This window comes from Pempheris klunzingeri, chromosome 15 (genome assembly GCF_042242105.1).
Source record: "Pempheris klunzingeri isolate RE-2024b chromosome 15, fPemKlu1.hap1, whole genome shotgun sequence".
NCBI lineage: Eukaryota > Metazoa > Chordata > Actinopteri > Acropomatiformes > Pempheridae > Pempheris > Pempheris klunzingeri.
In genome coordinates, this window is record NC_092026.1 from 3797913 (window position 1) to 3819384 (window position 21472).

Below are 21472 nucleotides of genomic sequence, written 5' to 3' on the forward strand. Positions count from 1 at the left end.
TAGCATGGGGAGGATATTATATTGATAAAACTTCTGAGTGTTTAATCACTGATTTATGACGTGTCTTTTTCAGATTGAAAATGATAAGATTTGCATCTAGAAGACTTATATTTTCTGGGGTAAGCCTTAAAGCAACTTTTACTGCTGATCAATACAGCTTGCACACTAATAAATTCAGAGTCATGATATTTCTGCTCCTCTTTCATTATCATCTTCTCAGGTTCCAGTATGGAGAAGTGCCCAGCAGCTGACCAGAGCACCGTGCTGCACAACAAAAGCTCAGCTGCTGTCTCACACTGGAGCCTCCTCGGTGTTGATGCCATCCAGACTATCCTCCACCCACAGGTTGTTGAGCATCAAACCTGTGAGCTGGCCCGCCTCACGGCTCTGCCACACAGGCACCTCAGAGAGGGGCGACGCTGAGCAGGGTTTCAGTTTGAGGGCCCTCGCTCAGGCTCCCAAACCGGCTCTGTACCTCGGTGTCTCTGGGCTCATCCCTTTCCTGTCTGCCCCTCTTCTGATGGCTGCCACACAGAGCTTCTACCCTGAACTGGCATACGCTCAAATGGTCTACGGAGCCTCTATAGTCTCCTTCCTCGGAGGTGCACGCTGGGGGTTTGCCATCCCTGCTGGTAGTCCTGCTCAGCCTGACTGGATGAACTTGGGCAACAGTGTGGTGCCTTCACTTCTGGCCTGGCTGGCTCTACTCTGCAGAGACAATATTGCAGAGGGAGCCCTTGTAGTTATTATGGGACTGGGTCTCTCTCTGCACTATGACCTGACCCTGCTGCCGGGCTACCCCTCCTGGTTCAAAGCAATGCGAACTGTCCTCACGCTGGTCGCCACCTTCTCACTGGTAGCAACCCTGACACTTAAAAAATTCTACCCCGAGAAGAAGATCAAAGAGATTTAGAACTTATTGAAGAGGACAGCTTGTTTTTTGGAGCCACGTGGACTTAATAAACATGTCAAATTAAGTGCAGATGTGCAGACATGTCTGGTTTGTTCAGGCTAACTAAACCTCACTAAACTAACTCATGTATAAATACAACATATCACTTGGAAAATGAATATATTTTCTAAGTTGCAAAATGAAATGTCTAACTTGCAACAGAGCTAGATTAAATAATAATAATAATATCCAAAATGTGGACCAAGACAGCCTTTAAAATGAATGAAATATTTATCATCTATCAGGTAACATTTGTAGAATCATTCTTTGGACACTCTCTGATAAAGTGTTTGAATATGTCGATTTTACATGCGTTAATTTGAGACAATGGATAAACATGGATTTGCGTACCTTTCCTTTTCATGATACAGGTCAAAGCCACAGCAGAAGGCGTGCATGACCAGTAGGTTGTAGGAGTCCGTAAGCTGCTTACTTTGTTTAGTAAAGATGAATTTCGCAGTAGTTTTGTGTTCTCAACGGTTCCTAAACATCCTCACCCGCCTGTCTCTCCCTGCCTCTTCCTTGATTATTCTGAGCAGCTACCGTATATGATGGAAAGATGTGAAGATGTTGCATTTTCTCACATCACAGCCTTTAAGCTCTTTTAAGCTGATTAACAATCAATGTAAATGTTGTGCTGAGGTTTAGTGGCGGAGCTCTCGTGTTGGAAGTGTGCCACATGAAAACCAAACAACCTCGGTGCTTTACAGTAGCGGACCTTAGCCCAGCAGATGAATGCAGAACCTAATTAAGAGGGCACCAGAGAGCTGACGACAGCGGACAAACTGTATTTAGGAGTACACTATTTCATTTAATGAGGCGCCACAAACCCAGCGAGATGTCAAATGTAATCTTACACAGACAGTGTTGCTACTGTGACTTGCTTGTTTGCAGAGTGAAGAAAATCCTCTCTTGCAAACATATAGAGTCAACGGAGGAAGTATTTGTCATGTACAAACTCAGAGGGATGTCTACAGTGGAGAGGCCTTCATGCTGTAGTTTTCCTGACAGTACACAGAGTGGAGGAACAGTGATAACACACGTCTGTCCAATCGCTTAGTACATCAGAAGGGCATTGTGAAGAAAAACAAGATATTTTTGAGGGTAATAATGTCCTTAGCTTTTTGTACAGGACCTTTGAAGATTAAAGATATAGAAGTTTTCAGATTTAGGATCAAGTTTTGGATCATCTTACATGAAAAAAGAACAAGACTTTTAGTTTATTTTAACCCCATCACACACATAAACCTTTTATGAAGTTTATTAAGTCTGAAAAGCAACCAGTAAAAGATGTCAATACTGCTGTGTAACATGAATATTCTGCTGTTCGTACATGAGTAACAGTACATGATAGGAAATACTTTTAGCTCCACTCAGCTTGCAAATGTGATCAGCTCCATCATCCAAAGAGGAAACTTAAACCATAAAGGTGAACACGTTTCTAAACCTGTGCATTATCCTAAAATAATTACCGTGTGTTGTGTGTCTTTACATCAGAGTCACTGATCTTGGTCGGATTGAAGTGTAAATAGTGACAAAGAGGCACCATTATTTACAGCATCTTATATACAAAAATAATCTAGTGAGTGATAACTGCAGTGGTGTGACATCAGTGGCGTGCTGTTCAAGTTTATGTTTGTTTACAGAGATCATTTACCGTGGAATTTCAGTTCCAGTTTCAAATAGGCTCAAGTGGTTTTCATAAATCTTCCAAGTAGCAATGCACACACCTCAAACATTTCTTTGACGAAAAATAAAGAGAAAACAAAACTAAAAAAACAGTGCTGTCACATCTTATCCAAGAACGGTGGCCACGGGACTCTTCCACTGGACGAGAAGAGCTCTCTTCAGTCATATACACGTCTGCTAGTCTTGTGAAATTATTTAGTGAATTGAAATGCATGGAGGGTTTTGGCAGTTTTGCAGTGTTAGATCTCTCTTATTCTTGTGTTCGATTAATGTCAAACGTTGTGGACAAACAAAAAAGAAAACCATGTGTAATCCACGGAAAAATAACTTATAGGATAAGGTGAAAGCCTACTTGGGACAGAAATACACTGAAGTGTTTCTTAAGGTGCAGGTTTTCTTCACTTTATGCAGTTTTGGAATAACTCACGTGCTGATATGGACGTTCACAATTTGAATAATCGTGCCAATCAGAGCACGGCCAGCCCACCATCACAGCGGCTGGTGATCATGTTGCCGACTTCAGTCCAGGTATCCAGGTGGGGGTCATAGATTTCCACAGAGTCCACCGTCACCGGGGCAGAGAAGTCTCTGCTGGCGGCCCTGCCCCCGACGGCGTACAGCAGCCCGTTAACTGCAGATACAGAGACACCGGCACGAGCTGTCGCCATTGGGGCCACCTCAACCCATTTCTCCTGCGCAAAGAGACGAACAGAAGTGAGGAGAATGTTGGGGCACAGATATTACAGCAAACTGAGTGGAATCAATGTTGGCAGGAACAAATCCCTCTCTTTCTCTCTCCAACTTCACCTCTTCCGGACAGTATTTCTCCACTGTCTCTAGTGCGCCTAGTGCCTCGTTCCAGCCGCCCACCGCGTAGATGCAGTTATTGAGGCAGGCGACGCCCACATAGGCTCGCCGCGTGACCATGACGGGCAGGGCACTCCAACGGCGGGAGATTGGGTCATACACCTCGGCTGAGCGCAGCTCCATTCCTTCATCACTGATTCCTCCAATCACGTAAATAAACCCTGAGAAGAGACGACAGCATTTAGATCAGACAAGAAATAAACTGTAGTAAAGCCACGTGTGAAGGGGGTCCAGAAGCACTTGGAAGTGTGAAACTGTGAATACTGACAAAATCACTGAACTACACTTATACGTTGTGTACTGGATTATTCACAGTGGAAGAACACACCTTGTAGCTCACAGCAGCCAAAGTAATAACGAGGAACAGCCATGCTGCCGATGACCTCCCACTTGTTCTCCTCTGGATCGTATCGTTCCATCGTCTTCCCAATCTCAGAGCCGATCCAACCACCTGCAGCCGCACAGCGCATTCGTCATGTTAGGTTTTTGTCTGAAGTCTCCCAGGATGCTGATTAAATGCTGAATTACTGATTTAATGGCGATTACTGAGTTTCACAAAATAATTTTTTTTTTTTCTCTGATTTTCCATGTTGTTTTGTTTTGATGTTGATGAGGTTATTTCACCAAACCCAGCTCTGTCACTGCTGGTCATTTTATGTTAACTTTATATAGCTTCCTCTGTTTACTTTTTGGGTTATTTTTACAAGTAGAATGCGTTAATTCATTTCCACTTTAGATTTAAGTGTTTGCTTTAGTTCAGATAATGATGGTGTTTTTAAAAATAATTTGAAATAATAACCTTCTGCTTAAATCAGTAAATAACATTGCTTCTATGTTCTGTGCGTTAAGGCGTACTCTAGCAAGTTAGTGTTGCACTTCCATTAAGTTGAAGGACTAGCAGGAGACAGACAGACAAACAAAAAACAAGAGACAAACTAATAGCAGCAGAGGCTGAGAAATCCTGACTTTTCCTCTCTAGTAGGGGCCAAACTCCAACAACCCTTGATCCTACATTTCCCATAATGCAACGACCAGTCTGAGCTGAATGTATTTTGGTTAGACATGGTGCCACTGTGTCACTGTGACATTTACCCAGTGCATACAGAGCTCCGTGGCAGGGGCAGACACCCACTCCACAGCGGGGAAAGTTCAGAGACGCCACAGCCGCCCACTGCTTGGTCACTGGGTCGTATCGCTCGGTGCAGTCAAAAATCATTGAGTCTTTCTCTCCTGGTGACAAAAAGAAGATTGATGAGGTTCTTCTTTTTATTGGGTTTGAGCACAAACACAAGGCAGCCTCAGCTCTCTCACCTCCCACCACATAGATCATGCCCTCCAACACTGCGACCCCTAACCCGCTGCGGGCCTGGTGCAGGGACGACACGGTGGTCCAGTACTGGTTAAAGGTATCGAATCGCTCCACACAGCTCAGCGCCCGGCTGTCACTCCAGCGGCCGCCCTGCAGCCGAGTGTAGCCCCCTGCAGCGAGGAAACAAGTAAAAGGTCCAAGATTTAACGGCTTCTCTGACATCTTTCATTTACAACATGTCAGGTATCGTCCTCATATTCATTCACCACATTCTTAAGTTACATTTCTGCGCTGAAGAAACAGATTTGAAACAGAACCTATGGCATAAAGGTATTTCCTGGCTTTTCTTCTGGGTCTCATCTTGGCTGGTTGTAGTTGACTGTACATCTTATTTTCTTTGGGAGACTTTGTGACTTCGGTGTACTCCTTCAGCAGAGTCTGCAGCGCCACCCGCAGGCTGAAGTCTGTAATACCTTTAGTGGACAACAAAAGTGGCGTGCCGTTTACGAGGTGTCATCTCATCAGTCATCAGTGATATTGTGAGTATAAGTCATTCAGTATGTAAAAGGGAAGCGCTAAATATTATGTTTTCCTTACCTTCTATGTATTTGAAGAGTCTCTGTGGGGAAAGCAGAGGGAAGCGGACTGGTTCCAGCACCTCCACTACATGTTTTTTCCTCTTTGCCACATCTTGGAGGACCCAGTCCATGGCTGCAGTGAATACCTGGTACTCGTCTTCAATTCTCAGCTCTTCGCTTCTTAGCAGCCTCACCATCTGATCCTTCGACAGGCCCCTGAACTCATCGGTAACACACACCTGAGGGGAGGCAGATAAAAGAAGCAATCTGTGAGCATCAAACTAAAAGAATTATAGTGCGAGTTGTAGCACCTTTAGCAATATAAATGCTAAAAATGTAATTCTGATAGTGCTGATAGTGTCTGACCACTCTTGTTTTGCAGAAGGACAGAATAGGAACAGATTTCATGTGCATCCAGCTGTAATTTAGTGGGGACACACTTATTTTCATACCTCCAGAAAGTGAACATGGATGTAGTTCTCAGTGAACTCCAGCATATCCATGCAGGCAATCTGCTCCAGGAATTGAAAGATGCCAACACAGTTGGTTGGGTCCATGTGGCCCTTGAGGAACTCTCCACAGATGGACACCACCTCGTTCAGCTGCAGCATGTCTGCTGCCACCATCAGCTCCTGGACGTTCTCCACAGTCACACTGATCACGCCTGATAGGAAAGAGTACGTGTTTCCATTCAGAGAGTGGTGCACAATTATGTAAATGTTATTGGAGATGAAGATGGGAACGTCAGGGTTGATGCAGACCTGTGTATATGAAGTCCAGCAGAACCTCAAAGACTTCTGTTTCCACTCCAAGGATCTGAACCTCCTCTTTATCTGCCTCCCTCATCCCCCCGGAGAACAGAGCGGAGAAGTACGGGCTGCTGGCAGCAAGCACCAGCCGGTGGACCCTGAAGACCCGGCCGCCCACCTTCAGCCCCACATCACAGAAGTCGGTGCGGAGCCGCATCTTGTTCATCTGGGCCAAGATGAGTCTGGCATAGCGGTCTGAGGCCAGCACAGCCTGCTCGGACGCCTGGGTTGCCATGGCAGCCGCAGCATCACCACCACCACCGCCACCACAACAAGGGGATGCTGACACACAGGTGGAGGACATGGCAGCGGGGGCAGGTCTGTATGAACATGGAGGCCAGGATCCCCAGACCCTCCTCTCTAGTGAGTCTCGGCATGAAACGAGCCTGAAAGACACACGAGCTGACTGCATGAACATCAACACACAAACACACACACACACACAGACACAGAGAGTCCCTGTTGTGTAACAAACTGTGGCCATGTAAGACACACAATAAGCGCTAAACGCATAAAAACGGACTTTCCTGACTGGCTCATGGTAAAACACAGCGGTGCAGTCACGAGTAAGTTAGTTGTCCCTCACTTTGATGCTATAAATGGATTATAAACACCTGGCGACGCCGTTAGCCACACATGCTAACCAGCGCACAGCCTCCCGGGGTTGATCCAGTCTTTACCGCTCGACCGCTCTCTGCTCAGAGAGTGTCCACCCATAGAGGTTTACGGACCTGAACGGAAAATAAAAGGAAAATTCAGCTTGTTTTTAGCCGCAACTTACCCATAAGTTTACTGCTAAGGCTGCAGGCAACTTCCGTCGCCCTGCAAGACTGTCAATCCATCTTTCTGGATCGACTCCGCGGGTCTGGCAGATGAATCCCCAGTCATTACTAATCAATCCCCGAGGACGATTGTGTTTTCTTTAAGTTTGACTCCCCCGCGTTGCCTCTGTTTGTGTTTTGGGGAGCAGAACCGCACTTTACACGAAGGTAAGGCTGTTTTAGCTTTGTTTTTAAGTCTTCTTTTCTGTGTTTTGGCTCAGTTTACCCGACAGTCACCGCCTGGTTTGGCTCTCAACGCCAGGTGGCAGTGTTGCCTTTGAGCAAGCAGCTAAACAAAACAGGAGGCCTTGACAACAAGCCACAGAAACCTACCATGTAAATTATCATAGTATTCTTGGCATGTCAGCCCCCAGCAAAATGGTAATTTTAGCCATAGCGTTAGTTATCCTCCACTGTGTTGGCTGTAACCTCTCCCACTGACTGGAGACGTGACCGAGCCTGCAACCCAGCCTGCTCTTCCACACACAGGCAGCGGGCAGTCCAGTTTGTTTTAATCAGTAGCTTGACATCAAATTAGTTTAAACATCATGTTGGTAGCCTGTTATTACATGCAGAGCTCCAGCAGTGCTTTGAGCCCATTAGATCTGTCTGGTGCACTGAACTGAGGTGAATAATGCTTGTGACAGTTACAGGAAAAAGAGCTGTAACTGTCGGTTGACTTGTATTTCCTGCTATTTCAATGTGTCACCCAGAATTAAACAGCCATTGGGGGAATTATATAAAAAAAAAACATGTGTTGGCACCAATGTTGTGCCAATTAAAATGTAAAAGGTAGATATGTGCCAGCTTGGCTAATTTTTCCACTACATAACTGGTCGGGTATTGTTATATTTCCAGTGTGACCTGCTTCCTTAAAGCATTAACTCAGCTGATCAGCTATTACCTTAATGGATGCAGCTTAAACTGACTGGTAGTAAGCCAATATAAGGCAAAGCTCACCCTCTGACTGGAGTGAGCTTTGAAAGAAAAGAAAAAAAAACACACCAGGTCTGTTGTACGTTCCTTTTTGCAGCCAAATATCTTATGAGGAATTTGAAAACCTAAGCTTAAAGTGCTTCTTTGTCTAACTGCGGTGACTTTGTGAGCACGAAAAGCATCATTGGAATCAAAATCAGTCTGCCCATGAGCAAACTTTAACCTTCTAAACAATGTTTTAACCTGTAATGTGATATATCCTATTTAAATGCTGTTGAAAACAGCGTCATTAGGCCGTATTTTTCATCCCCAGCTTTGATGGATGATTATGAACAGCGGCACGACTACTTTCCACTCTAGTCTTAGCTACGTGTTAATCACATTACATAATGTGAGCAGTCGTGAGGTGATCAGTGCTGACTCAAGAGGCTCATTTGTGTTTCGCTGAAGTGTGACAATGGCCTCCTTTGGATCAACAGATGATGCACGCTAGTGAGGGACACACAAGCTCCAAGCTCCAAGTCCAACACGATCATCTGTCCATCAGAAGTTGGTTGAAACAACTAATAAAGACTTTTGCTGAGGCCTCTGCTAAATCCTTTAAATTAACGACAGAGCTGTCAGTGTTGGGCTTTATGTTTTTCACTTGTATGAAAGTGTTTCTTTTCTTTTTCTTTTGTTCTTTATGCTGCTGCCAGAGCAGGTGTCTCTTGTAAAACAGGTTTTAATAAGTAGGCGAGGCGCTACAGTGAATTTGAATGTAGTGACACAGACTTATTCTGGCGAACGTGGTTCTGTTACAGAGTGATGATGCTTTTTTTGTTTCCCTCCGACACGACTGTCCTCTGTCACTTTTGTCTATTGAAGGCAGCGCACTTCCTCGTCACAAACATGATCAGTATTTTTGCCCAGAATCTCCCAAAATCTAAATAGTGTGAGGGTCTCTGTCTTCTGGCTAGACGTCGCTTTCACCAGGAAAGAAAAACATCTTGAGATGACACTGACAGCTTGAGGGTTGTTGTTGTTGAGTGAGTATGATTGGCTTTAAATCATACCAAATAACACAAGTAATCACAGAACTTTGTGGTAGGAGTTTTATTATTATTTCCATAATATTACCTATAACTCCTACTGTAAGAAACCCTGTTGTACGATGAGGGTGTTTTGTGTTAATGATACAATTTCCCTCTTATTATGAACACATTGCAGTTGTTAACCCGTCTGTGCCTACATGTTTGTCCTGATATTGCCAGACAAGGCTCCTGTCCTCACCTGACAGGACTTGTGAACTGCATAACCCTTCCTTATCTTAGCAGAGTTCACCGCCTCCAGTGCACAGACTGTACATTGTGCTTTCAGACCGAGCTGCATTCTGATTTGAACTCTTTGAATCTTCCTCTGCCATCTGCGCCGTTGCCAGCGACTGACGCTCCTGCGCCGCCCCGGTTCGCTGGCTGCACGCCCGCTGCTTCTTCTTTAATCTATTTGAGAGCTGAACTCCCACAATGAGATTGTCCCGAGAGCTGAGGGACGCTCAGGTCCTCCATTTATTACAGCGGAAATTATTAGTGTGGACTTTTTCCTTAAGAAATAGAGGCACAATGTAATATGTATGTCACAGGCTGAATTGGGCATTTATCCAAAAGGAAAGTTCTTCTTTTAGAGGTGAGTCATTGTCCTGCTCTACCTGTTTTAAGGAGGTGGGATCATCTTCCATCCCGGCCTAAGCTGGTCTCTGCAAATCTGATTTGGTGGTGGATCTGGATTGGCATTTCCCCTGAATGGGTTGTCAGCATGCAGTAGTATGTTATCCCCTTGTAAGAGCTGGCTCAGTGTCACCTTTCATCTCAGAGCCCCTCGCTCCAATCACTGCGTTACCAGAGGTCACTGAAATAATAAATGATCGTTTTAGGTATGGAGGCATCCAATGAACTACATCTTTTGTTCAACTTTTTCTTTTGTTTTTGTTTTGTTTTTGGTCAACTTATAATACAAGTTGAAGGTGCAGTTGATATAACGATTGCACCTCATTCTAAACTGATCCGATTCAGGAGTAATCATGTTTTTTTTTTTTTTGCAGTAAAGCAAGTGACCTCAGGCAGGATCGAAGTGGGTCACCAGGAAGACATATGGCTCAAAAATCCCCTGTGCGCTTTAATATTTATATTTATATTAATAATCACTGTAGCCTCTAATGTACTGCACATTATGGCTTAGTGGAAGTGGCCAGACATGTTGTTATTTTGGGACTGTTCTTTAAAAGCAAGGATGTCGAGGAAAAACTTTCACAACACAGTTTTTATTTCAAAACTTTTACCATAATTCCTCCAGGATTATAAATAATTTACCATCTTATTATTATTATTATTTAGCTTTTCCATGATGTCAACAACTTGTTGGGTGATAAACCTGTACACTTAATAAACTTATGTCTACATGCACGCACTTACACATAAAATAGATTCATTTATCTTTTATCTGTGTTACCGAGAGCCTTCAAAAGAAAATGTGGAGCTGGTAGGTTTAATGGTTCAGTCCCCAGCCTGCATGCTGCTTGGCAGGCAACAGTGCCTCTTGCCTTCAGCCTATAAGCCAGCTATAATGTGAGCTAGTAAAAAAAAAAAAGAGAGAGAAGAAGAAGAAAAAAAAAAAAAGTCTCTCTTATCGATTCTGCCTCCAACATAGCAACTGGTCGCTGATTGGTCGACGCGCGGACCGTTCCCGGCCTCTCATTGGCTGCGCGGGTAGCGTGGAGACGGCGGAGTCGGACGGAGACAGAGGGGAGGAGAGACGCCATTGGCTGCGGCCAAACTGAAAGCGAAAACCTCTCTTCCTGAAAGCCTGCGAGACAGTTGATGGTGTGTGTATTTTAGGCGTGACTCCAAAGGTAATTCGTCCTGCCCTCCCTCCCTCCCTCCCTCCCACAACAGCCAGGACTTATTTAAATTGAGAACTATAAAGCAAAAATGACTGAATTTAAAACGACCGGGGAGGAGTGTCGACGAGGAAGTAGAAAAAAAAAGGACGAAAGCAGAGGCTGTCTGTGTTATGTATGAGCGAGGAACAAAGATTATATAGATTAAACTCAGATCCAGGGAGCTAAAGAAAGCAGCAGCGAGCGGTGTAAACTAAACTGCTGTCAAAGCGAGCAGCTCTGGGGCAAAGCCAGGTGGGGAGCGGTGCTTCAGGTTAGAGGAAATGAAGCAACGGCCCGGCTTGACCTTTTCGTTTTTAAACCATCCTGTACAGGAGTCGGAGAAATTCCTGCCTGTCCACCACACACACACACACACACACACACACACACACTTTCCCTACCCACTCAGCCTGAGTGTGACTCAGCGCTGGTACAGTCTGTCCTTTATATCTATCAGCCCAGCATCTGGTCCGTCCTGGCCGAGCCGGCCTGCCGCCTCGTCCGCCAGTCCTCTATGCTGACACAGGTAAGAGGGAGTAATCCGTGGCCTGGAACTGAGGCTCTCCCCCAGTACATCCCTGCCCTCTGCACCTCATTAATCCCTACCTAACACACGGACCTTACGTGATGGTTGAAATAGGCCACCTGTTGCTCTGCTCACTGAGGAGGACCAATGATAGTGGCTTTATCATCAGCATCATCATCATCATCATCATCATCATCGACACACACGGGAGCTTCAAAAACATTGTTTTAAAGTACAGCATGTTCATGGTGAAGTAGGTTTGACAGATTGTTTTCTAGTGACTCAACGGCGGCCAGACTGAATAGGGAAAGGGCCTGCACGTATCCTGCTATTGTCTTTATCGCTTCCTCTCTCTCCCATCTGTCCACAGCATGTCCTCCAGTGCCCTCCCTTGCCTCATATCTCAGCTGACCTGAGGATAAGCTCATCGGACGACAATGGCTCCACCAGAGACAGGCGGTGTATTTTAGATAAGTAATTATCTTGCTTTAAAGTCATCCTGTGCTTTGTTTTTGGTCTCCCCCCTTTTTTTTTTTTGGGTCGCATTACTCGGACAAATGACAAAAGAAGCCCCTGAAATCTTTTAACATTTTTACCTTGAGTAGTAGAAAGAAAGTCTGTAGACTGTGGAGAAAAGAGAAAAAAAATGATTGGATTGCAAAGGTTGACAAAACCCCCATCAGTTTATTGTCTTTCAGCAAGAAAAAGGTCAGGATCACACATTGCTCAGCTTCACCCGAGGAGTTTCCTCAATCCCCCAGTGGAGTTGTATTTTCATAAGAGGCTTAATCACCCTCCTTCCATAAACCAACCTCAGAAATACATTTTACAGTTTCTCTGTACAGAGTATCTATTGTCCTCAAACTTGAAAAATGTGCCAAGTTCAACATGGATTCCTTTCCTCTTAAGCTATGTAGGCGGCATGTCATGAAAAACATTCATAGCTCGAGCAATGCCACAGTTCAAGTAATGGAGGCAGGATACTTCCGGACCTCTGGCAGTTCACACAAACATCGGAGGCCACATCACACCGACACCACCAAAGAGAGTGCATTTTTGTGGCAAATGTCAACCTCTCATAACAGCATTACCTTCACCACCGCCACCACCACCATCATCATCGTCGTCGTCGTCGTCGTCGTCATACATTGCAACAATAGAAACACTGTTGGATTGCACTTTCTTTGAGCTTTCATCTTGTGGCGTGTTTATAGAAAAAATATATATAGAATACAAAAAGCTTATACTTCTTTGAGTAACAGAATATAACATACAGTACTTCAGATTATGTTTGATCAGCACATCAGCAGGTGTACATAAATTGCCCTCCCCTTGCCCAAATGCAATCACCGGACTTAACAGGGATGTAGTTTTGCTCACTATTAAGTGCTTTGGTCAATGGGTTTAACATTGAATATGCTCATACAATGGTATTCTACAGGATGTTAATGCTACATAATTATCCACTGTATATGAATGTCTGTTAAGAATGGGGCAAATTGTCAAGATGCACCACGACTTTTCACATATTCACACGTGGCATTTACCCCAAAACGGTTTGGTCCACCAAACCAGAATGACGGAAACAGCCTGTTTACAGCACCATTATCCCCTCACGAATGCACTACGCAGTAGTAACGTATAAAGTTATATTTGCGCCTCATTTCTGAGTGTGCAGTGGCACATTTTGAGCATGTGTAACACATCAATTATATTTTGTAGAGAACTGCAAAGAGTGCTTGATACGTGGTGCGCACTCGAACAGGTGGGCCGCCAGCTTGGGGGGAGTAAAGCACTTTAATTTCAATTCTACTTATATCTATTGTTCGTGTAATAGCGTGTTTCCTAATATCCACATAAGTGAACAATGATTTCACTCAGTCAGTTTTACTAATTTTCCCTCTCGGTGTCCCCGCTCTATGTGCTCGCTCGGCTCGACAAACTAATTACAGCGAGCCACAATGCCCGCCAGTCAGGTAATTTCCGATTCTGTTGTTTTTTCCCTGATTGTCGGTCATATTATCAGTTACTGAGGGAAGAGAAGAATGGTAAGCAGCTTCTCTGCCCCACATAAGTATCGTGTAGGTTTCTAGCTAACATACTGAATGTGTAGTAGCTAACTAAGCTGGCTGGCTTCCTAGACGATTGCCGATTGATTACTGATTAACTCAGTAGCACTAGAGCCTGTAAAAAGTAGTAATGACTCTGGAGCCCTGAGTTGAGTCTGATATTCATAAAGCTTGCTGATTAACTAATTGCAATCATTATCATTCTTATAAAGTGAGATGTAATACTGCCTGCCCAACAAAATTATATGTTAGCTTTGGATTTATTTTAATTTACGCTTTGAAAGAGGGACACTGAGCAGACAAGAGAGAGATGTGCGTATGTAGGTATTGGCAAATAGGTTAAATCTTTCACTCAAATTAAAACTTCTTTTCCTCCGATCAAAAAACTCTTGCTGTTGCTCAAAATGTCCCATAACACTCTCAGGAATGCGGCACAACTACAGCTCCATAGTGACCAAATACACTTCTAACCTATCGGTCAAATTTTTAGGACTGAACACATTTAAACCAGGCAAACGAACTTCTCTAGCAACATCGACTCTGGTTGTAAAAGTCAAACAAAGGTGCAGCACCTGATGTCAGTGAGCAATTTTCTGGTTGTCAACATCCCTACCAAAGAGGTGTCCATTAAACGAATGGCAATAAATGAAGTACAAAAAAAATAAAATATTAAAAGCTTAAAGAGTCTCTTAAAACAAAACAAAAAAAAAAAAAAAAAGAAAAATTCAAGCTGACATTCAAGTTCCGGTCCCACTTCAATCTGTGAAATCCCATTCACAAAAACCGATGGAATCACTGTAGTGCAAAACTTTACACAATGCACCTCGATGCAGTCGTTCTCGCAGGATACAGTAAACATGTCCTTTTGTCTCTTTTCGTTGGATTACATTTCTGGAGCTGCAGGCGGGAGCCCCGCTGTGTGTTTAGGAGTCTGTAAGAGTTTGTGTTCCTCTGCGTGTTGAGAAGGCGTGGCTGCAGCTTTGGCGTGCACTGGGTGTGACAGCCGAACATCCAGGGCGTCGTTGTGTTGCGCTAACGAGTGCAGACGGTAGTGCAGGACGAGGTCTTTCAGCGAGCAGTGGACGTCGTAGGGCTCAGCGAAGCCGTAGCCGTGCGGCGTGCTGTAGATCATACAATGCTTCACCTCTTCGTTCACACTGCAACAAACGAGGGAAAAACACGTCCGTGAGTGTCGCACAGTTACACCATGTGAAATATTGGTCTCAAACATCATCCGTTGCCTAGATGCTGCTTTCCAAAATGTCATACTCACACGACAGAGCAGGCGTAGCACCCCTGTTTGCTGCTCTCACGGATCAGGAACGTCCCCGGAGCTTTACCTTGAAGCATCTCCTCGGCCTGCGTCCGGCTCAGTTCACCGACAAACCAACTCGTCTCTTCCTGATGCGGCAGATTCTTCTCGTCTCCCTTCAACACGTATGTGCTAAGAAAGAAAGAAAAAAAGGGAGGGGGGTATTGTTACACCACTACAACAACTTTGTATTTAATTTAGAAGTTGCATTCTTGACTGACTTACTCATCAAGGCTGTCGCTCTGCGTCCCCAGCCAGTCATTTATGCGTTTCTGCCGTACGCCTTTGTGATTAAGCCAGCTGCCAGGAGAGGTGTGGAGAAAAGTTTAATTTTAACATGAAACAGTTATACTTCAGAGCATCTACAGAACTTTTCTTTTTATGGCTTTGCAGTGATTTACAAGAGAGAGACAGCATCTTACTTGAGGTACTGGTCTCTGATGTTGCGTAGCTGGATGAGGTCGGGCCGCAAGCTGTTCATCTTCCTGTCTGTTTCTCTGTAGTCCTCCACCTGCGTCCTCAAGTCTTCCTCCAGATGGATTTTGCTGTCGTAGATCTCCCCAAGACGACACTTGAGCTTCTCGTAATTAATCAGGAAGCTAACGAGGGGAGGTAAAGGTCGCAGGTCTCAATGGAGTTCAATAAACATGGGCTGCGTGCAACAAAAAAATCAAACTTCAACCCTATTTTCTGGGACCATAATGCGATGACATACCTCTCCAGATCTTTGTCGGCTCCCTCGGACTGATTGCTCTCAAACTCCTCTCCGTAACGCTCCTGTTCACGACACTGTTCCTCGAAGATCAGCATCGTCTCATTAAAGGCCTCAATCGCTGTTCGCTTCATCTGGATCTCCTGCATCACAAAGACAAGATCCAATAAGTAATGACACGGTCAGACAGTCAGGAAGACTTTGGTCTTAGCACAGACATTAGAAACCATCAGACATCATTTAATTTGTCTGTTTTTTACCTGTGAGGTCTTTGTGAAAGATTCGTAAAGACGATCAAACTCCTTTGACTTCTCCTGATACTGGCAGTGAACCTCTTTGAGCTTCCTCCCGGCGACATCGACGCTGTCCTCTTTTACCTGGAGTCAAATATAACACTTCAATATGTGCGGTTCATAATCCTCCACAAGCAAAAGGAAAAATCCGTCATCACTTGTGCGCAGCATCAGTTCACTAACCTGCTGGAAACGGGACACGGGATGCGTGAGCATGAGGTCCAGTGTGGCGTTGTACTCTACCAGCGGATGGTGCTGATAGTACCAGATGAGCTCCACTACTGAGGTGAAAGTGAGGGGGTCCGAGAAGCCGTACTTCCCATCACGGTGGTAAATCTTGATCAGCTTGTTGTGCCCGTCTTTCCTGAGAAACACATGATTAGACTATTAAAGCCAAAGAAAACCTAAACCCTCTTTTGGTGATATTTGCTGCGATGGGAACAATTAGTCTCTTTTTGCTTTGTCTTCTTACCTTAACGTCAGCGTGAAGTCTCCTTGCAGCTTTGTGGATGCGTCACGCACCAGGAAGGAGCCATCGGGGGTGTCTCGCAGCTTCTCGTTCACCTCATCCCTGAGGGAAAAACCAGTTAATGGTAAACAGATCGAACAAACCAAGGTGGTACACAAACAAACAACTAGTGTGCGTAAGAATAATGGCATGTTTGAGACAGGACTGTTAAAGAATTCAGATTCTTTACCTGCTTATGTCTCCCCAATACCATTCGGCATCCTGCAGCGAACACACAGGTGGCGAGAGGCAGTTGTTGTTGTTCATGGCTGAGGACACTGGCTTTGTAGACCTGGGAGGGAGGGCTGCGAGCAAAAAGAGAGAGAGAGAGTGATAAGAAAATGAAATGCAAAGGATCAGGGTGACAGTTTCTTGGAAAGCAGTCTGTCGGTGCTTACATCACATCGATCTGTTGTGAGATCAAGTGAAGTGTGGTGAACACCACTCCTTTAATATTATGACTATTGCCATCGAGGCCGTGTGTATATATGTGTACATGCTTGTGTGTGTTAAGGAAGTACAGTGCTGTTAGTGTATGCCATCCCCCCCTCACCCTGCACCCTGCACACACACACACACACACCCTTGCTTGATGATGCTGTCAAGATCTGAGGACAAGCCCAGGCATGTTTCCAAGAGATATCACTCTCCAAATCATTACCAGGATCTCAAACGTGGTCAGCACTAACAAAGGAAATGTGGCAGTCAGTCCTCATTTGTGAGTCGCTGTCAGTCAACAACTGTGAAACATGTTTTTTCTTTAATTATTGCAACGCTAACCCATAATTAGGCGACCAGTTGCCTGCTACTCTTGCAAAGTCCCACTTCTGGAGTTTGCAGCAGCCTGTGCACCGTCCTGACTTGCAGGAGAGGCTTGAAATAAAGCAGAAGTTATATTCTGAGCCTCTCGGACCACCCCTCCCATTTCACAATGACTGCACACTCGCCGATCCTCCCAAGTTTTCCGTCAACCTTAAAGGAATAAAAATCTGCAGGCCTGGCCGAAAGATTAAGCGTTTTCCTAAAAATGAAAAAGGAGGGCAAACCGCATCAAGAGGAGGTGAAGGGCGATATATTTCACTGCAGGACAAAAGTGCCTTTCATGAGGCAGTTGGGGAGAATACAAGAGCACCCTCAGAGAGGAGAAACTGTGGGTTTCTCCCACCATCCGCTCTCCTCTTTTTCTGACCTTAAAATAAACAAAAGGCAGGTGCAGCTGCACAGTGGCAGGCACAAAACGAAAAGCCGCGGCTCCTGAACTCAGCAAAATTAAATCTGCACACCTTCCCCCTTTTTCTGCCTCCTGCCAACAAACTCCACTGGCTTCCAAAACCCACACACACACACACACACACACACACATACCAGCACAGACAAGAGGCACGACATTTAAGCACGGAATAATAATAATAATAATAATAGTAATAAGAATAAATAAATAGAAAGGCTGCAGCTGGGGTGTCCACTCAGGAAAACACATGAAAGATGAATGACAAACGCAGGAACTGCCACTAAACCATTCACACACCTCACAGGAACAATACAAGGAATGTGTGTTGTTCACATGTTGGTGTCATTTTAAGATCACACTTTAAATCAAGAGGGCTAAAAATGATGGTGCAGCACTAAGGAGGTGGAATCAAATGAATCCATCCAGGTGTTTCTTCAGACTGAGCTCCGAAGGCATCCGAGCACAAATGTTAGGACATGTGTGGAGACAAAGCAAAAGCGCGCAGGTCAGATGACAAATGTAAATAAAAAATGAAGTGTCGGTGAGTTGCCGGAGTTTAGTCATGAGACGAGCTGTCTGGTCTGCTCGCCTCTAGCCTACTTTCAGAGCTGGCGCACAAATTAACCACGGCTGGCTGCAGAGGAGAACAAAGCGCTCGTTTCATGCGGCGCTCATTAGCGCACCCTCAGCCGTATCCCCTGCAAAATGCACTGCTCACACACACACACATATTCAGCTGGCCCCTTTGGGTGCTGAGGAGATGCAACAGCAACAACAACAAAAAAAAAAAACGCCATGCCTTTCTGTCCAAGTTTGTCATAAGCGCCGGGACAAAAGAAAAGAGGCAAGCCACTGCGTCTGGTCCACGGAAAGGTATTACGTAATGGGCAAGTGAATTGCGCTATGCATGCCTGGGCAATGCCACAGGGGGAGCGCAGAGCACAGGACCTGGCCATTATAACGCTTTACTAACACCTGCAGTGCATTTGCCAGATGTCAGCTCCACGACAGACATTTAACGGGACGGAGAAAGCGAGAGGAGAGGAGCAGAAAGCGAATAAGACGTCTCCCGACCCCCCGCAGACCAGACAATGGCTGCCTTTAACCCTAAACTTACCTGGTGGCGCTTGATCCATCTCGATGTAGAATAAGCCGTCGGGAGGATAAACCATTCCTGTTTCAGAGGAGTAGTCCAGGGTGCTGTTGTCGTCTCTGCGCGTAGTTTAAGTCTTTTTTTTCTTTCTTTTTTTTTCTTTCTTTGCAGCAAACCAACCTAATTTAGGTCACTTCTATGCAGACGCCACGTCCTGCACAGACCGGGACCGAGAGAAAACTCCTTCAACTGCGAGTCCATAAAACATCCCAAAGTCCAAATGTGTTCTCTCAACATAGCCTGTCTACGTGGGGGCTTTTCCTTTTTCTTTTTTTTTACCCCCTCAGGAGGTGTAGATTGTCAGTCCGTGCCTTGTGTCTGAGCTCCACTTCACTTCATCTCGGAAGTGGAGCGACTTTAAAGGGCTGTGGGTAACATCATCTTGGCGCGGTCCAACCTTCCGCTGCAGCGGGGGGGTGGGTGTCTTTTTCTCGCGCGGCTCATTGTCACCCAACACGCATCCAGGCGAGTTTATAGTGCATAGTTGAGTTTTTAAAAAGCTGATTTTAAAGTGTAATCTGCAACATGATGTTGTATTTGGTGTCTTCCGCTCGCAGAGACTCAGGACTTGAGGCTAGAGGACCCTCTAAAACTGTAATGGTGCATTCCGGACCGTTTCATTCAGATCTCCCCGAGCTGCACCGTAACAGCTGAAAAATTCCTTTCAGGGCATGAATGGAAAAGAAAAACCCAGGCTATTAGCTTGAATCATCAAATACGGACTCCATCTAACCTGCAGCCGCATACGTTTTAGCACTTTAATAAATAACTACACATTCAATCATTTTCTTGCCTTTTTAACTGTGCCCTAATTTGCTGGTGAGAGAATAGGTTGCAATGAAATGACATCATGTCCCAGGTTTTATGATAATTAAACAGTCTTCAGCTGTTTGGCATCCAGAGAGCATGAGGCTTAAACCCCCTTTTTTGTGTCTGAGAGGTGACAAGAGTAGCCAGCCGCGTTGGCAAGTGTGTATTATATTCTTGTTGAGCTTGTCAAACACGTTCAGCTGCAAAAAAAAAAAAAAAAATGGCACCTTGACTGTTGCCACTCGTTATTGTCGCTGCTCTGAGATGATCCTCAGTAATAGCTGGTGTGCTAACACCTACATACATCAGTAACTTCGAGAACTGATTTTGTGATGAGATATTCTGCTGTTTTTATCGCCACATGTTTAAAAAAGAATGACCAGAGTAGATTGCTATCTCCTCATGCATTCGTGTTGGATGAATACATGCATTGTTGCCCAGACTGACATTGTGCCATAAATTTAAACAGCCAGGGCCTCTCCGACCAGCTGACGTAAGTGGCTGCAAGGAGAGTGAAACAAGGCCTGCATGGTCAGAGGTCTGTCTCTGTTGGTGTCCAGGCGTTTATGGCCGGTCCCCTTTTGACCCATGGACCGAGAGTCAAGGAGGTAAATGCCTGCAGCATTCCTTTTTCCCATCAGTAAGCCGATTCTCTCCTGTGCTCAGTCCATGAAACATCCCAAACTAACGACAGGAGAGCGTGCGTGCATGCTGCACTCTCAGACACGCATGAAGACACACATGTGTGAGTGGGCGGTTATTTCTGAGAAACACATACAGAGTTCATTAACATTTTGGGAAGAAGAAAAAAAGTCTGCGTGTGATTTGCATGTCGTGTGTAAATGCGGTTTGACTTGCCATGTCGACAGGTTTCTTTCAGACGTGACATCCATCATTTGACAGGTATGTAATTGTGTGGGCTGGACGAATGTGCTCGTGTGTCTCTGTGACTATTTGTGGGTGCAATGTGTGAGTGTTTGTCTTGTGCTTTCCATGTGCTCCCATCTCAAGAAGCCTTGAAGTGTCACGGCGTGTCACTTGGCTGCTGCCCCAACCCCCCTCTCCCCCCCTACCTCCCCCCTCTCCCCCGGTGTCAGAAGACCACAAAAACTGCTCCTTTAACTTCTGGGTCTGACCTCTGTGACACATTTCACTACCACCGTCCCTTTGGGACACCACAGGACGGCGGCTCCAGACACGTCAGTGTGGGATTGTGATGCTATGATGAGCTTCGGTCTCTGGGCTTTGTGTTTGGGATATGTTGTCAGTATTAAAATAAGCTGAAATATTTGGGGTATGCTGTGTGTGTGTGTGTGTGTGTGTGTGTGTGTGTGTGTGTCCCATTTGTGTCGTGTGCCTGTAGTGGCCGGGGCGAGGGAGGGACGACTTGCAGGATAAACCTTTAGGCTTTGCACCCCAGATCCAGGCAGTCCTGATGGGATCAGTGAAGGCTAATCGTACGATTAACGGGATAGGCTGATACGGCAAGCCTGCCAGCTGCCTGCTAGCTGATGTGACTCATCTTGATATCCACTACCGCAATATGCCACCAGACTGTGGGAGTGCTGGGAAACACTGCATGAGTTTTAAATTAATAGACAGATGTTCCTCTGTGCTAAATGTAGATAACAGTTAAACTCTAATTCTGTCAGACTTATATTTTTGACACTGATCTGACAAACAACTTTGAATGACAACAGAAGGACTATTATAGGCAGCAAATATTAAAGAGTGGGTGTTTGAGGTGTTGAATACAAATATATAAGAACTCAGGATAAAGGTTAAAGGACCGTTTTTTTGTGTCCTAGGGGTTATTAGGTCAGTGTGGTTCAATGTGCTGTACTTGTACTGTGCTGAAATTATTGAGAGAGCTTTAATCCTTATATTTAAGGGTGTTATATGTGTACACGATAGACCCCCTGCTGTGACTCACTTAGCCGCGCTAAGTCACAACAACGAGTATTTGTAGAATCAGTGGAA

The 21472-nt window shown here is 45.1% G+C and overlaps 4 protein-coding genes across 4 annotated transcripts in view; 1 reads left to right on the plus strand and 3 right to left on the minus strand.

Moving 5' to 3' along the window:
* Positions 1 to 3471, minus strand: part of scp2a (sterol carrier protein 2a) — a 65923-nt gene extending 62452 nt beyond the window's left edge. The window contains exon 1 of the mRNA XM_070845038.1: positions 3460 to 3471. The gene's annotated coding sequence lies outside the window, so the exon portion shown is untranslated. The remainder of the gene's footprint in view (positions 1 to 3459) is intronic.
* LOC139214712 (transmembrane protein 69-like) lies at positions 237 to 1015 on the plus strand. Its single transcript, XM_070845626.1, has one exon. The coding sequence runs from the start codon at positions 317 to 319 to the stop codon at positions 911 to 913; it is 597 nt and encodes a 198-aa protein (XP_070701727.1). The 5' UTR covers positions 237 to 316; the 3' UTR covers positions 914 to 1015.
* ipp (intracisternal A particle-promoted polypeptide) lies at positions 2198 to 7051 on the minus strand. Its single transcript, XM_070845035.1, has 10 exons — positions 6986 to 7051; positions 6157 to 6590; positions 5848 to 6059; positions 5415 to 5634; positions 5135 to 5290; positions 4820 to 4987; positions 4601 to 4738; positions 3837 to 3959; positions 3449 to 3669; positions 2198 to 3333 (listed from the first exon to the last, which is right to left on the minus strand). The coding sequence occupies exons 2-10, from the start codon at positions 6506 to 6508 to the stop codon at positions 3109 to 3111; spliced, it is 1815 nt and encodes a 604-aa protein (XP_070701136.1). The 5' UTR covers positions 6509 to 6590; positions 6986 to 7051; the 3' UTR covers positions 2198 to 3108.
* A 6651-nt stretch (positions 7052 to 13702) lies between these two features.
* On the minus strand, positions 13703 to 19007 carry LOC139214215 (phosphatidylinositol 3-kinase regulatory subunit gamma-like). The gene is made up of 10 exons (XM_070844983.1): positions 18647 to 19007; positions 16489 to 16603; positions 16263 to 16361; positions 15974 to 16154; positions 15758 to 15874; positions 15501 to 15640; positions 15208 to 15384; positions 15011 to 15085; positions 14747 to 14917; positions 13703 to 14630 (listed from the first exon to the last, which is right to left on the minus strand). The coding sequence occupies exons 1-10, from the start codon at positions 18699 to 18701 to the stop codon at positions 14357 to 14359; spliced, it is 1404 nt and encodes a 467-aa protein (XP_070701084.1). The 5' UTR covers positions 18702 to 19007; the 3' UTR covers positions 13703 to 14356.
* Positions 19008 to 21472: the final 2465 nt, after the last annotated feature.

Excerpts from the sequence above, each read along its gene's own strand:
- ipp (XM_070845035.1), bottom strand. The coding sequence starts at position 6,508 with ATGTCCTCCACCTGTGTGTCAGCATCCCCTTGTTGTGGTGGCGGTGGT. Across the intron at positions 5,291-5,414 it reads ACTCTTCAAATACATAGAAG|GTATTACAGACTTCAGCCTG; the intron begins GTAAGGAAAACA and ends TGTCCACTAAAG. Across the intron at positions 4,988-5,134 it reads GAAATACCTTTATGCCATAG|GGGGCTACACTCGGCTGCAG; the intron begins GTTCTGTTTCAA and ends TCCTCGCTGCAG.
- LOC139214215 (XM_070844983.1), bottom strand. The coding sequence starts at position 18,701 with ATGGTTTATCCTCCCGACGGCTTATTCTACATCGAGATGGATCAAGCG. Across the intron at positions 15,385-15,500 it reads GCCGACAAAGATCTGGAGAG|CTTCCTGATTAATTACGAGA; the intron begins GTATGTCATCGC and ends TCCCCTCGTTAG. Across the intron at positions 14,918-15,010 it reads CAGAGCGACAGCCTTGATGA|CACATACGTGTTGAAGGGAG; the intron begins GTAAGTCAGTCA and ends TTTCTTTCTTAG.
- LOC139214712 (XM_070845626.1), top strand. The coding sequence starts at position 317 with ATGCCATCCAGACTATCCTCCACCCACAGGTTGTTGAGCATCAAACCT.